This window comes from Cuculus canorus, chromosome 7 (assembly GCF_017976375.1).
Source record: "Cuculus canorus isolate bCucCan1 chromosome 7, bCucCan1.pri, whole genome shotgun sequence".
Taxonomy (NCBI): Eukaryota; Metazoa; Chordata; class Aves; order Cuculiformes; family Cuculidae; genus Cuculus; species Cuculus canorus.
The window spans coordinates 26,854,930-26,871,064 of record NC_071407.1 but is presented as its reverse complement, the minus strand read 5'-3'; the positions used below and the strand labels follow the sequence as shown (position 1 = coordinate 26,871,064).

General features: G+C 36.7%; 1 protein-coding gene across 3 annotated transcripts in view; it reads right to left on the bottom strand.

Moving 5' to 3' along the window:
- NRG3 (neuregulin 3) overlaps window positions 1-16,135 on the bottom strand; it is a 396,810-nt gene that overhangs the window by 227,631 nt on the left and 153,044 nt on the right. For all 3 annotated transcript variants that reach the window (XM_054071994.1, XM_054071993.1, XM_054071995.1), the window contains exon 2: window positions 5,555-5,684. In XM_054071994.1, the coding sequence (XP_053927969.1) occupies window positions 5,555-5,684 (130 nt within the window). The remainder of the gene's footprint in view (window positions 1-5,554; window positions 5,685-16,135) is intronic.

Here is a 16,135-nt window from a genome sequence, read left to right as displayed (position 1 = left end):
AAAATAATTGAGTTTTGATTCAGATTAACTAATCTGAATCAAGAGTTCAAATCTTGTATGTTGATTACAGAAAATTTCAGACCAAGTGTTAAAAAACACATAAAATTGGGTAATACCAAAAAAGTTACAATACCTAGGTAACAAGCCTATGTTTGGCTTTATATGTTTTAACTTTCAAGTTTAGAAACCATTTGCCTCCAGGTTCATATTTAAAAAGGTTTAAAAGGATAAAATAGGTATGTGACAGCAAAGCCATACAACCTCTCCCTGTATTTTCATGGGGCACAGGCTTTAAAGAGAATGCTGAGAAGTTGTTTGGATTTTGGGGGTGGATTTTTTCTGGGTATTTTTTGTATGAAGGAAAGGAAACACCTAAAATTAGACAAGAAAAGCATGAGGTTTCCCAATACAAAAGGGAGAAGTTGTCAAACTTCAGATTTGCTATTAACAGTACTTAACGAAATAAAAGCTTTTACTTATTTGTTGTTTACTAACACTGTCCTGAATATATAAATACAGCCAGGCTGATTCTACCCTTGGGATGTGCAGTCCACGTGACAGACTTCCTGGCCAAAATTTCTGCTTCCTGACTTCTTAAAAGCCTGGGATTTGGAAAGCATCACAGTCACAGTGCTTAAGGCACACAAGCTATTTCATTTGAGCTAAAAGAAACAACCTCACTGCTGAAGGCAACCAGTTGTGAGAGCATTGCTGAATAAGCAGGTGATGCAATGATAATGCAATGTGATATCTATATTAAAATACAGCTGCTTAACAACAGCTTGGAGCTACCTCGTGTGGTATCTGAAGTTCACCTCAGCTTTTGGAAGTAAACACGAAAGCAAAAGTGGCCCATTTCCAGCTAAAGATGCATCCAACTACGCAAATATGATCTAACTATGCGCTACAGCTATGCTTATAAGCCAATAATTTTCACAACAGGAGGTCTGTTAATTGCCCCCATGCGGAAAGTATCCTAAATTCTAAGCATAGATTTCTTCCTCCTTTAAATTCCTCCAGTTGCTTGTTATGCTGTTTGCTTAATGCAATGGGTTAACTTTCATAAAACTAGCCTTGTAGTACTGTGACAATTAAATACTCTGGTTATTCAATGCTATTTGATAGCGAATTTTCTGGGTTTGTTTTAATTACGTGTTGGAAGTGCTCTGGAAGATTGCCACTGTAAAAGAAAATGGGGGGAGCACACAAAATGGAGTAGCTGGTATTTTAAACTACCTAGGTCAGACTGCAAAAGCCACTAAAACAGGGATAAAAATCCTAAAAAGATAAGACTATTGTAACTTATGGTTAAGTGCCCATACCATATGCCATGCTCAGAGCTGTTCCAAAGGCCAATTCATTTGATCCCTTTCTCCCACTTTCACTGACAGCCTAGATTACAGGTACTACTATGCACAAGACTCACGACAAAATCTGATAGTATAATAAACACGTATCCAAACTGGACTTTCATTATAATAGGGAATTCAATCCTCCTGGTTTCACAACTGATTTCAAATAAAGCTCTGCAACACTGGCATCATTTTTCAATGAACTGAGAATAAAAAAGGAAATTTTTATGCATAAAACCAAGATAACAAAGCTCAAAACAAATCAGAACAAGATGGATGCATAAAAGTAGACTGCCCTATGAAATCCAAAAACTCTGGGATGGTAACCACAGTAATGTTCTGTGGATACATACGTGCATCTGCTGCAATTTGGTTAACTGAGAATGATGTTTTCTTTACTGTGCATTTGTGAGTCTATTCTTTCACTTTGTTGTCAGAAAACTTATTCAGGTTTTGCACTGCTTACTTCATGAAGGAGCCTAGTAACAAAGGACAAAAGGAATATTTCATCCAACATACTCAACTCTATATTTAAAGAGTACATTAGAGTTCATTGCCAACACCAAGATTTTTTCAGTGCATACACAATAGTCTTAACAGCTTCTTCTAGAAGAGAAATTTAATGGCACAATCCTCTTTTACCCTCAAAAGTTTTAGCCACTCACTCATCCATTTTTTTCCAGTCTTAAATGGGCAATCAGAAGAAAATGAAAGGACTAAAAAGAAACACAAAAATGGAGAACCTACGCCAAAAAAACCCCAACCCCCAAAAACCCAGACTGACTTGAGATAGTGTCTTTGAAATGAAATTTTACAAAGCCTAAATTCTTTTTCACAGCCTGCATTATGTAATACCCAGTTAAATGATGATGTGTTAGTGTTGACTGCATACATGATTTGTTTTGTGTAAATCACAAAAGCAGCCTCACCATTCAGCTTTAATTCTCAAGAAGGCAACACAGAAAAAGAATCCGGCATATGGAGAAGCTAAATATGAAGTTTTCCTACTGTTGACCTATCCTATCCTTAAAACAAACTTGTGTTAAGCCATTCACAAAAATAAACACTGAAGTCACACCTTTAAAATAGCACCAACAGCATCCAATGCATCTTGTTGGTTACCTAACCACATGGGAGAACTCTGCCAGTTTACATTCCCAGGCAAATTTTCACCAAGAGACAGTAAATTGTGGAAGTTCAAATAAAAATGGGACTATAGAATTGGAAACTATAACCATCCCCACATATTTTTAGCTCTTGTTGTTAACTAAGCTAAAAAAAAAAAAATGCTATAATGTCAGGACATCTCCTCTGAAGGAAGATAAGAATGGAAGAAGCGCGAGCAGAGCTGCTTCAGACCTCCTCATTTACCGTACTACGAGCAGTCTCGTGCAACATGACCTCCCTCTTGCCTTTCCCTAGGGGCACAGGCCAGCCTCACTCTCCATGATTTCAGGTTCAAACCAGATAAGGCAGGTGGATCAAAAACCAGAACAGCTCTAGAGCCAGTGCTCTACAACATCCAGCGGTCAGCATCGTTACTGGAGTTCAACATGAGCTCATCTCCTCCTATTGACATAACTTGTCATTTTCTTGGTGGACAACTGAAAGGTGCCAGAACTGTCAGTTGAGCCTGTCTGCATTGAGAGTATGGTTCATGAGGACACGGAAGAAGCCCAGGATGTAACTCAAATATTTATTAATTGCTATTGAATCTCTTCTTATTTTTTCCTCACTAACAATCATCGTTATGTTAGTCCTTAAACACCTACACACAAGAACAACTGCCTAAGGATATCATCTACTAACACTCCTTAAGCCTGACAAAGTGGGATGAAAGGGTTTTTTTGCTACATCAAGGTCTTCTATCCACAGCTGTTCCACATGGCAAATTCCCATTTCAGCACACTGGTGCTCTGTTCCCAGAACAGATGCAAAATCAAACTCCCAATGAGAATACACAATGCAGCTTGATTCTAAGAACAAAGTATCATTTCACTCTCTAAGCCTTCATAATTCTGTATTCAAATGATTTTTCTAATTGCAATGGGAATTCCATAACCCTTTCATTCTCAAGGAAAATTACTTCTTTTTTTTTCTAGTTAGAGGACAAATCCAGTACATCAATATTGTATTTTTCTATATGTGTACATTCCAGATATTTCAGAGCACAGTTCTAGGCTACACTGAGAAAAACACCTGCACCCCACTCACTACAGCACTGGTCCTGACAAGGAGAAATACAGCCTGTTTCCAAGGTAGAGATACAGTATTGGAAGGTCAAATGAAAAGGTTTCTCTTCATTACTGAGATGCATATCAGTATTTTAAAAGTGATTCTGAACAAGCTGTGCCTGCAGTTTTGAAGCTCCTTACAGAATTAAACAAACCATTAAAACTAGTTTAATCACTTTTTAAATTTTAAAAAGTGTCCTCTCTTGCTATAAGAATTTTTATTGCCTTATAAATGTCTTTTCATGTTGCACACTTCCAAGTACCCACCGAAATAAGCAGATGTTTAATTCCCAGAGAATGAGTCAACGCCTGAAACTCGTACAAGCAATGCAAATCTGTTACACACAGGAGCTAAAAGAGGCACAAAGAGACCTGTATCCCCCTATGGAAGAACAGCATAAGAGAAGGTGATGAAAAGATATCACTCAGCTGGAAGGAATGAATACTCAAAACTCCGGCTTGTGTAGTTAAGAGGAAAAGCTTGTACAGAAAAGCTTCTAACCATTATCAGGCTGCAGCATGAGAATCACAGCAAATACATAAGAGTTTTGCAAAGGCAGACAACAGGAAAGATCTTGAAAGTCAAACAAAAAAAAAAAACCCAACAGCTCTCTCATGAGATACGCTCCTGCAGATGTTGAAAAGTTTAATCCATACAGTTTACTAAAACTGCTCAGTGAAATTGGCTATTATGTCTACTACTGTAGTCAAAAATTCTTATATAGATCTCTTTCTCCCTGCTAGTAATTTGTATCAGTTTTGTGCAGTTTGAACATTCTGAAAATGAAAAATGCTTAAATATTTGAGTGATACAATTTCCTTCTTACCGGCTCATGGCAATTCCATGAGATAATGAAAAAACTCATATCTGCTTTCAGAGAAAAATACCTGGAAAGTCTCTTTCTATTTTTTCATGATTAATAAGTCATAATATTTAGTTTAATGAGCAAGAAATGAGTGGTCACTGAATCATATAGAAATGAATGGGAAAAAAATACCTGCACAAAATAAAAATCTTAGGAATATTCTTCTGATGTTAAGCAGACTTTCGTCTACCTTTAAATCCATACGTCTCCAATTTCAAACCTGGCAGATATGACTGTGTGACTTTTTTTCCCCCCCTACTTGCAGTAAAATTTAGTAGCTTAAGTCCCAAATCATTCAGAAAAGCTTCTGAGCATCTTAGGTGTTTTTTATTATACATCCTAGAGATACCTATGTATTTACCTGTTCAGTTTAGAGTTTGGACATACAGTCATGTTCGATACACCTTGTGTATACCAAATACAATATCTTAGGAGTAAACTAAAACATCACAAGTACAGCTTTTCATTTTGCACCACTTCTATTTAAATGACTGTTTGAATAGTTCAGAGTTTTCTTTATTCTCATCTTTAGGAAGCTATTACTGTATTCCTTCTGTATTATCACTGCCCTTTTACTGGCCACTACATGTAGAATAAGTATATCTGGTCTTCTTTTATGATACTCTTTTAAATACATTCGAGATGGTCACAGACATTAACAGTAGTTCAGTAATTAAACTTCTCTTAAACAACTCTTCTCTCTCAGTGAACAGTGCATACAGTTATTGCCAAAGCTCTACGTTGAGTATCCAGAATAAAGGAATTCTTCTTGTGTGTAGAGGAATATAAGATTTTAATATGTAAAAATCACCAAAACAAAACATTGATCCTTACCCATTTATATGGTAACACAACAGAATACTGGAGATTCTTCTTAGCTATAAAAGTAACCAAAACATTGCTTTTTGTATTTCCATATCTCTATTTGTAAATATTATGGACTGGTGAAAAAAAAAATCAGCTTTGAGGGATATAATTAGGCAGATTCCATTGCTTTATAATATGCTAAATACAAATATGTTTTGTGGGTGTTTTTTTATATAATATCATCTCCCTAGGACAAGAGACTTTTTTTTTTGCAGCTCCTTCACAACTGACTTACCGGCAGTGTTTATGTGATCCTGTCAAAGTTTCAATCACAAAGCATTCCCCTTCATTGAGACAATATGCAAGATCCTTGTCTTTGCATGGCTTAAAATGCTCAGATCGCTCAGTGGAATACGTTGTAGTATCTATGGAGAAAACAAAAGAGGAAAGAAATGCTGTAAGGCTATATACTGGATGTTCTTAAACTACACGTTAAATACATTTGATCGAATTGGTCTCAGCAACATCAACTGACCAAGACAGACTAATTAACAGAAAACAAAAGCAAAGGGTAAGCAAACTTCAATGTGACTGCAATATTATTTGCAATCAAACTTCTTAAGAAAAGGCACAAAAGGAATCTTGTAATCAGAAGTATTAGCAGAAAAACAAACTAATGCAGCAAAGCTGAATATAATTCCAACCACTTCCACCAAATTCCCAAGTATCCCTTCTAAAATGTAAACAGTTATTTTGTATTCTGTAACCAGAATGACATCTTCACATTAATACACTGAAATATGGTTTTAAATAAATACACTTTTTCAAAATTAAAAATGAGCAAAAGTAGTACTTCAATAACAACCTAAAAAACACCGAACAAACCCACAACAGTGAAAAAAAAGACCAAAGCCAATAAACTAAAGACAACGCTTTTTTGATTTACCGGTTACAAAAATTGGTCCAGAATTTAAACACAAGCAATGCACCATAGATTGTGTCATTTCAGATACATCAACTGTAGATTTCTATAGGCCCATTCAATCACCCCTGCAATACAGTTCAAAGCACTGAGCACAGTTTGGGCTGTTTGCTCTAACTTGGAAATAATGTGATTTGCAATAGGCTGACGGTATGTCCGGGTGAGCTATCATTCCTATCTCCCAGTCACTCCCTTTAATCTTTCCAATCCAGTTGGATTAATGAACAATAAAGTGAAATTTTCAGAGAAAGATGCCTGACCGACAAATATTTTAATTTGCCTCACTAAGGTAAGTATTTTTCTAGTGAAGTGCGGTTTTCACATTAGATTTCTACAGAGCCATGGCTCAGCCTTCATATAGGATCTTCATTCTCCAAATTTCTACTCACTTTGTGAGGACAAGAACCAAGATCTAATATACTAATAGATATTAAAATTATAAGAGAATGTTTCATGATATACCATACAGACCATTACAAAATATTCTCTTTCCCGCTGTCAAAGGAACGAAGCTGTGCTTAATACACATGGAACTCTGCAAAGTCAAAATTATGTAAATGCTTTAGATTGCTTTTTGCTTATAACTCCATAGAAAGTAAATATCCATCAAGCTAAAACCAAAGTTGAATACAAAACCAGTGAGATACAAGATACCTGTGAGTATGGCTCTGCAAGAAAAATCAGCTAATTCTAAAAGTCTTTCAAAGTAACTCTTTTCGTTCTTGGTTTATCTTAAATAAGATACAAGCTTTTGTTTTTCTGCAGACTAAGTGAAGGAAGATCATACATTTGAAAAGAATAAGAAAATCCACATCCTAGTCTTTGTACAAAACAGTCTTTTTTTCCCCCCAGGGAGGAAATATTTTAGTTCAAGGTTTTCAGTGGAAAATAAAAATAAATAAATAAAAAATAATTGGGGCAATCAACTCCAACAGTCTCCCTTCAAGTGTTTCTGCAGACTCAGAACGAAAAATCCTGTGATATCCCCCAATAGAAGCTCTTACGAAAAAGGTGCAGGCTGCATAAAAACTACTGTATTTTTAGTGACTGACAACACACCCTGAAGTGAAATGAATCGAAATAAATTTTGGAAACACAATGCTTGTAAATGCAAACAGTGACGAGCACATCACTGTTGACATTTAGACAATGATCAGGTTTTATGTAACAAAAACATCTTCAGGTAGGAAAAAAGTACCCCTGTCACCTTTTAAGGTCAATCTTACACAGGAGAATTTAAATGACCATTTAAAATTTGCTTAGGTAGAAACTCAAACAAACAACAGTAATTGGATATGACATTTCTATCCCTATTAAATAAGGAAAACTGAAGATAATATTATTTGGAAGCATTTGTAATAATTACAAAGGGTAACTAAAACTGCTGGATGAGCAACAACTCAACTCGATATGGCTTTAGAGAATAGAACATTTCTATTTGTCAGTCTGCTCTGAAAAAACAATCCATGCAAATACCTTTAGGGCTGTAGTTGCATTACATATACCAAAGTAATCTGAGATGTCCCCAAAGGGCAAGAGCACAACTAAGGAGCCATACAGCTTCACACAGCTCAGCTTTGTCGCAGTGATGCGCTGAATCCTCAGAGCAGTGTTTGAAGTGCAGGATATTCCTACCATAATTAACTCAAAACCACCCTGTCAAGGTCATCATTTTAACGTTTCAGATTAAATATATCCTTCAGAGGTTTTGTTCTGCTTTAATTTAATAACTTCTCTGTTCAATGTTATTCAAGACGATTTAATCTTGAAAACCCACAGTAGAAAGTTTTGCCGATTTGGCAGTGTGAGAGCAGAGCTAAGACTGAGTGTGTGGCATTTTATACTGGCGAAAATGCCATTGAAGGTACAGCTACAGCATAGCTTAATTTACTTGAGCACTAATGGAAATTACCCAAGTAATTGGACTTCTCTGCTGGGAAATTGTTAAACTATGAGCAGCCATTGCAGCAAGACATCCTTCCAAAACTGGAGTTTCCAACACTTCCAGAGGAGTGACGTGGGGGTGCTCTACGCCCCAAAGCCCTGTCTCTTCTATTTATAAACAAGCATCAACTGTGATACATCATCTTCGCCACTTGGACACGATTTCAAGCTTTTCTTACATTGCCTTGAGCTCTGCTTCTGGTCTTTCAAATTAAGAACAACAGTTGTAGGTAACAACAATGTTGACAGCTTTTAATGACAGCCTTGGGATGCACCGCTTAGGTAGAAAAGTACACAATCATTTGTGAGCTTTGTTTTTTTAACACTAATCCAGCCTTCCCGGTCTTGGAAATATTTGTGCAAGTCTAAGCAGGTTGATGCACATGGAAACATCCATCTACGTGCAGCTGATCTACAGTCTGCAAAGATCAGACATCTTGGCTACAAAGGTCATTCATTAACATTCAAAAGCTGTGTTACTAATTGATACCCACAGTATCCCTAGAGGCGTTTGGTATTTTCTGTTGGATATACTCACATACAGGATATGTGAGTTTCCTGAAAGGTTACAATCCTCCTGTTATTTCATGTTACAGTCGCGATGAAACAAACTCTGTTACAGCTTCATTAAATATTGAAAAAACTAAATCTAAAAACTTGTTCTAAACAAAAATACAGAAAGAACAAAACAATGGCAAACACTGTAGAGACGATGTAGCTTTCTGTGTAGCTTTCTGGATTCTTTTTCTAATAAATAATAAATCCTACCATTTCATTTGCCTCCCTATGCCCATCATATTTTTGGACTCCTAATCAAATACTGAATTGATTTTCCCATGGCGGAATTGTCCTTCATGGCTTCAGAAGCTTGATGAGTATCCACCACTCTACTGCAAAGTTTGATTTTTTTCTTTTTTATCATTATAAAAAATTGATAAAACCTAAGCACTCACTAAACTGCTAGTACAGTCTTTTAATTTATTTCTAGTCTTCGAACATGGGTAACAGTCGTGAACATTTGTATAAAGGAAAAGGGAACCTGTGTTAAGCATTTGGATGTCCTTGAATTCAGTACATAAATGGCAATAACCCATAATCCCTTAACGTCTTCTTTTTTTCTTTCCTCTTCTTTTTTTAACTGTCAAGTGTCCATGAGTTTCATGCAAAATCAGCAAGGGTATTGATCTCTGCTTGCATCTTTCCAACTGAATTGGAATAAAGAATTTCTAGGCACTTTTGCTCTATTTTTCTTCCCTCACTTTATCAGCCAAGCTTTATGCATGATTCCCATACTCCAAAAATGGATATAGCACTGCCAAGTCTCAGATCTCACTGTTTAAGCAAATGAACAAGAATCCAGGTCACATTTCAAAGGAAGACTTCAAGATCTTTTATTTAGAAGCAGGGAGTTTGTTAAAAAAAAAATGCAGTCATTTGGGAACGTTGAAGAAAATTCAGTAGGAAGTGTTTAGATTTTATTTTTTAAGGTCTAAAGCTTAGTCTGAAGAAGTGTTAGCGGCTTTGTATTCTTGCCTTCTTAATCTATTTCAGCATGTTTATATCAGCACAGGATGACTCATTATAGCTAATTTATTGAATGATCTTCAAGGCATAATACGAATACTACAAATACTCCCTCTTCTTTGAGGGCTACCAGATTCATTGTTTCCAGTCTTACGTTCTGATACTAATAAACCTGTAACTGCAAAGGACAACTGCAGGAAAAGAGAGAGTGCAAGACTGAAAATATCCTGGGAAACTGGCGTTCGTGGCAGCTGTTTCTACACAGGCTGCAGCAGCAGGAACTATTCCCACCCATCACATCTGTCTCACAGAATTCAGACTTCAGAAACTGATTTCACTGGATACACCTCAAAAAAGTTTCACGTGCTGGCTTTAAATGATACCCACACTGCAGAGACCCCATTGTAAACACCTTTCCCAGACAAAAACCCTAGCTGCAATAAAGACAGTGAAAAATATTACCTGGAAGAACAGCTGTAAACACCCTGCTTAACTTCTCTGAAATCACTAGTGGAAAGCATTCAAATTTTGTAGCTAGCTAATAACATTCACTTATTACCACAGGGATGGAAACGTGGTGGTGCATTACCTAGGAGGAATTTTTAAGACACCATATTTGGTTTAATGCCAGAGCTTACACATTGAAAGGCTTTTTAAAAATACTGCATATTTTGACTACCATTGGGTATCACCTCCTTTATAAATTCAGTATCAAAATGCAAATTATCTTTTCTTTTATCTTATTATCCATTCACAGCTGATCGTTCCTCTGAGACCCACAGATGTAGACACCAAAAAAGTGAGAGGTTTACTTTAAATCACTGATCCCATTTTTCAACGTACTACAAGAAAGCTAATTACGAACAACTGGACTTGCTCTGACAACGCAACTCCAGTTAAAAAAGCTCACAAATCCCCACAACATTTTTGCAAGATATTTTTATATCACTATGGAATTCTATGAAGAATGTAACAGAAAATGTTATTTAATAGGATATAGAGAGTTACATTTTATATTCACTGAAGTCAATAGCAAAATATTCAAAATGATTAAGTGTTCAAGCCAGGCTGGATGGGGCTTTGAGCAGCCTGATCCAGTGGAAGGTATCCCTGTCCATGTCAGGGGGCTTGGAACTGGATGGTCCCTCTCTGACCCAAACCCATTGTACGATTCTATGAAAATCAGGCTTCTCCTCTGCAGTTCTTCCAGGATCACACAGTGCTTCTATCCTGCTATTTTAGAATTACGCAATAGCCGTGGTAGAACGGGTCTTACAAAAAGTGAAAATGACACACAGAACAGTTCATATATTAAATTTCCTTACAATATCCCGAGAATCTTAAAAACATATAACCTAATTTTTTTATTCCTGTGCTTTCAGAATTAAACAAAAAGGTGAGCAGGGGAAGAAGATACCAAGCCCTAGTAAGATATTCATTAAGGGAGAAGGAGTGGAAAACTTAAATACTCCTTGGAAGTGTTTGTTATGATTTAGCCTTAGCTAAGGGTAACTCCTTCTTAAATTGCCAATATTTGTAAACATTTCAGACATACCCATTTTTAATGCAAAGCAGGGATCTTCCTGTGTCAGTGCTAACTGAACACTAGTTGGCTTTAGCTGGGATTATTGAACTTTAAACTTCTAGAAATAAATTAAGAGCAAAAACTTGAAGGTATTTACAAATTACAACTTTATTTTTAAAAACAGCAATAGGATTCCTGTTCTCACCTTTTTGCTTGCATTTATCTTTGATTAAAATCAAAACCTAAACGAAAATACGAGAAATATCTTATTACATTCACAGAGACAGTGTTGTATTAAGTAGCAATTGAGTTCTGAACAACAATTATTCTAGCAGCCACCCCTTCGCCGTTTTGTGCCAGACAAAATTTTATTTAATGCAATACCACTTAAAAGCTTGATTGCACTGTGATGTAAAGCAAAACTGTGCTACAGTCATGGGAATACTTGGGAGATTTTCTATTATCCTTCAGATTCAAATGAACAAATCAGTATAATTTAGCAACAAACTTGATAAAGAAGCAGATATGTCAAAACACTGTCATTCACGCTAGTTGGCTGCCCAGACAGATTGTGGAGGTAGCTGAAACTGTTACCAGTGAGAGATGGTCCGGATGTTTTTCCTTGGAGTTTAATTCAGAGGATTACATAAGAAAGCTCATGTGATATTAACTCAAGAAGCACATTCCCATGAAACATCTCTCTGCGGGTACAAACCACCGCATCCTTGAACAGACTGCTGTTCTCCCTGTATCAGCAGAACAGTGCATTCACAACTACTTGAAAAAAAACAGCTCAGCCTCCAGAAACACACAAGAAATTAAAGAGAGATGGTCATCTTTCCTAAAATTGGCACATACTCCATGTCAGTGACTCCAAAATTAATTCCTGAAGTGTGACCTTGTTCCAGAAATAAATGTGTTGACATTTTCCATATGCTTTACGAGTTCGAAATCGCAACATACAGTACTAACCCACATCTTGAAAATTATATTAGAGGATTTTAAAGCTACTAGTGCATTAATAGCAAAATAGCATGTGCTATTAGCTAACTGCTTGCTTGCTGCAAAACTCTTATATATTGAAGTATGTCTTTGCTTTCACAACTTAAAAAAAAAAACCCAAACCAAGCAACCACTGCTTCCAAAAACAAAGTACAAAATAAATGTCTATCTAATGGTATTTTGCAACTGAAACTCAAAAGCAGAAAACCAAATGAGGCTACCATCACTTCAGAATGTATTATGTGATCACATCTGTCAGCACTGAACAGTGATCCCTGAATACCAATGAAAATCATTTATGTACGTGCAGAATTGCACAGTCCAGGCTGCACTCCCCCGTACGGCTCAAACCTGAAATCAGTGAAAGCTGAACAAATGGGACATCACTCAGGAGAGAGCCCTGCGAGACACAGAAGTACAGGGTTTTTCAGAAGTTCAGCATCTAGGAACTGGAGAAACAGGAGCAACACGAACTCTAAAAGGTTTTAGAGTTCAATGCGAAGAGTTATTTTGAAAATTGAGTCATGACAGTTCTGATGGGCATTCTACGCACAGAGTGATTTTGCCAATCAGGCATCTATTCAGGTGTCCTTTGGCAGAACTTCTCATTAATTGATCTGAAAGAAATGCATAGAGGAACTCAGTGAAGAAGCAGAGCACTCAAGACTGTGCCAAAAGTGGATCCACCATCCTTCACCGAGGCTTCTCTCTCCTTTAACCCGTAACAATTCCTCCCATCACAGCCCATTGACATCACTGGAGTTACAAAAAGCCCTTGAGATTGGATGGCACTATTGCAGCAAAAAGGGACATCCTTTTGGGGTTGTGAAAATCAAATTAGGAAGTAGTCTCCAACAGATGAAGAAATTGAAATATAGTTAAATTAAGTGACTTTGCAGGACAAAAGAAATAGTAAAAAAAAAAAGAAAAGAAATAGTAAAAAAAAAAAAAAGAAAAAAGAAAAAAGAAAAAAAAGAAGGACTCCCAGAGGTGCAAAATTTACTGATGCAATCAAAACTTAGGCAGCAAAACAAAGAACAATTCCACATAGGTTAAAAGATTATAGGAGAAAACAACCATAATGTGCTACATCTGTGATGTCTACAATGACCAGCACTATGCAATGAAAAACAATAACAAAATAAAACCTAGTGTATCAAATCTACAATAGAGTACATCTAAAAGCTTGCGACGAAACATTTTTTTGCTCAGTTTGGCTACTGAAGAAAATGCTATTTCGGAGAAATGATTAATCATTATCTATCAATAACAGTAATAAAATAAAAGTCTGAAATCAAAATAATTTTCCTTTATTTTTCATGCCCAGCTTCAAGTGCCCTCAGGAGGATTCAAATCTCACTGCCCAGGGAGAATTGTTATTTCTAACTGGATTTGGTTGGAGTTCCTCCTAAGTAAGTTAAAGCCAAGTATTTCGTAAGTTTACACTTTCAAGTCTGATATAATTGAAAACATAAAGAAAATGAAATAAAAAAGGAAACAGAGAAAAAGGAAATTTAAGAAAATACAAGAGAAGTGCAATGACCTAAATTATTGCTACAAAAGGAGCATAAAAACGGTGTTGTAGTAAAACAAACAAACCAACAGTTAACAGTCCTAAAAATCTTTATTTCTTGTATCATGGCTGTCTTCTCCTGCCCAGGAAGCACAGTGGGGAGGTGAGAGTTTAGATAGAAGGAGCAGGGGAGAGAAAGACCAGGACAGAAACTTTGAATCTTGATGTCTATGCTGGTAAGTGCTGGTAGTTCTTCCTGCACCCACTTGCGCTACAGATTGGAGGTAACAGTGCTGGAAAGAACTGTAGCCTAATTCCAGTAGATCCCACATGCAGCTCTGTTTTATTCCATTCACCTGATTCCCATCAAAAGTCACATCAACAATCCAGTTTTTTTGTCCTTCATATGTGTCATCACAACCCAGCAACAAACCTTCAGCAATTCACTCCACAAACTCCGATCACCACTCCAGATTAGTTAAGACTCCACAGACTCTTCAATTTTACCTGAAAACTGCCTAATAGAGAACTACAAAAGTATCTGGACAGGTAACGGTAAATAAAAAAATGAAAGTAATTAAATAACCTACTCTTTTCTTTCGGATGCAATAAGAGCTTCTCCTTTATCAGCGTACCAATGATCCCTTTTCCTCAGCAGACGGTGAGGGCAGAGGGGTGCAGAAAAGCTTCTGTGGGTCTCAGGAGGCTGGGGGGTGCCCCCTCTTCTGGTGCCCCTTTCCCAGCCTGCTTCTCCCTTCTCCTCACTCAGGAAAGCTGGGACGCATGCATAAACGTCTGTGACAGCTCAAATCCCTACTTGAAATTTCTGAAACATTGATTGTCTCAGCTTCTAGACCATAACTGATCTATCTTTATCATTCCCTTCGTCCTGCCACCCGGCATTCGCTCTGCTGCTGCTATCACCAAATCAAATTATGCCCGCAAAACTGAGAAATCTTCAACTAACTTTAAGGCACATAAACTGCTGCTTGAGTTTTATAGAAGGAGTAAAAAAAGAAAAGAAAAAAAAAGTGAAAATGAACGACTTATGATTTTTCTGCAAACCACACTGTTGCCCACATTTTTTTTCCACAAAATGATAAATAATGATATATCTCATCAGACCTCCTGCTCGAAGTACAGTTAACTTCTACTTAAGACCTGTAATATGCTGTAATTACTGTGGCTGATCTTTTACACCTCCAAGGACAGAGATTCTCTAACCCCCTTACAGCCACCAGTTGCAGTGCACAGTCACTCTCATTCACAATATTTTTTGCCTCCTTATATCTGACTCCGAGAATAGATAAGGCAATACTTTGGAGCTCATTAGAAAAAAAAAAAACCTAAAACCAAACCAAAAGCTACACAGCTGAAATAGCTTCACTGATGCATGAAACAGTTCCTTAGTAGAAATTAAAAGTTCCATATATGCCAAATAAAGGATGGGAGCTGATTTGGGGTTGTTTTCTGACTTTAATACCCTTAACGTGCCTTCCAAAATTATAAGAAAATGAGATATAACATTTTGTGGATATGCCTAAACTACTTCTTAGAAGAGTAAAAGGGCTTTTATCGCTTAGTATAAAAACATCTTATACTGTTAGCAGCAATGGGCATAGTGTGAGTCATGCTTTCAAAAAACTGTAAACTAATATTGATGAATGCTTGAGCAGATGTTCAATCATAATAAGACTTCCAAATGCTCAGGCCTCTGCAGTACTTTCTGTCCTTACACCATAACAGTATCACAGATAGACGCTATGTAGGCTGTACTGTTGTAAAGTAATGGCAAATTACAGCTAGCTGGTATAGGGCAAACATCAACACTGAAACAACCTTCCGTTCCTGAGAATAACTGTCTTGTAAGAAAAATCTTCTGGGAACAAGTATTTTCCCATTTACAGCTCATTAGGACCATCCCTCTAGTGTGATAAGAGCTCATTCACCTTCGTATTTTAAAGACTTAATAAATTATTCCTCCTAAACATTCACAAAATCAAAAGGTTGAAATAGAAAATAAAAGTGCTCTACAAAATAGAAGTAATAGACATCGTGTTATAATACAAAGATACTCATTGCGATGATGCTTTTGGTAATCTTCATTGCAAAGTCCAATTTTACATAGAGATTATTTTTTAAACATTTGGAAAGTTCACAGAATGATAGAATGTCCTAAGCTACAAGGGAGTCAATGAGGATCATCAAGTCCAACTCCTGTCCTGGCATAGGACAAACCCAACATTGACATCATGTGTCTGAGGGCATTGTTGCTATTCAGAACTTATCCAGAGACTCCTAAATTAGGATTTTATTAAGTGCCACAGCTGTAAATCTGCTCAGACTATTAACTACGACAAGCAGTTCAGAGCAAACACATGTATTT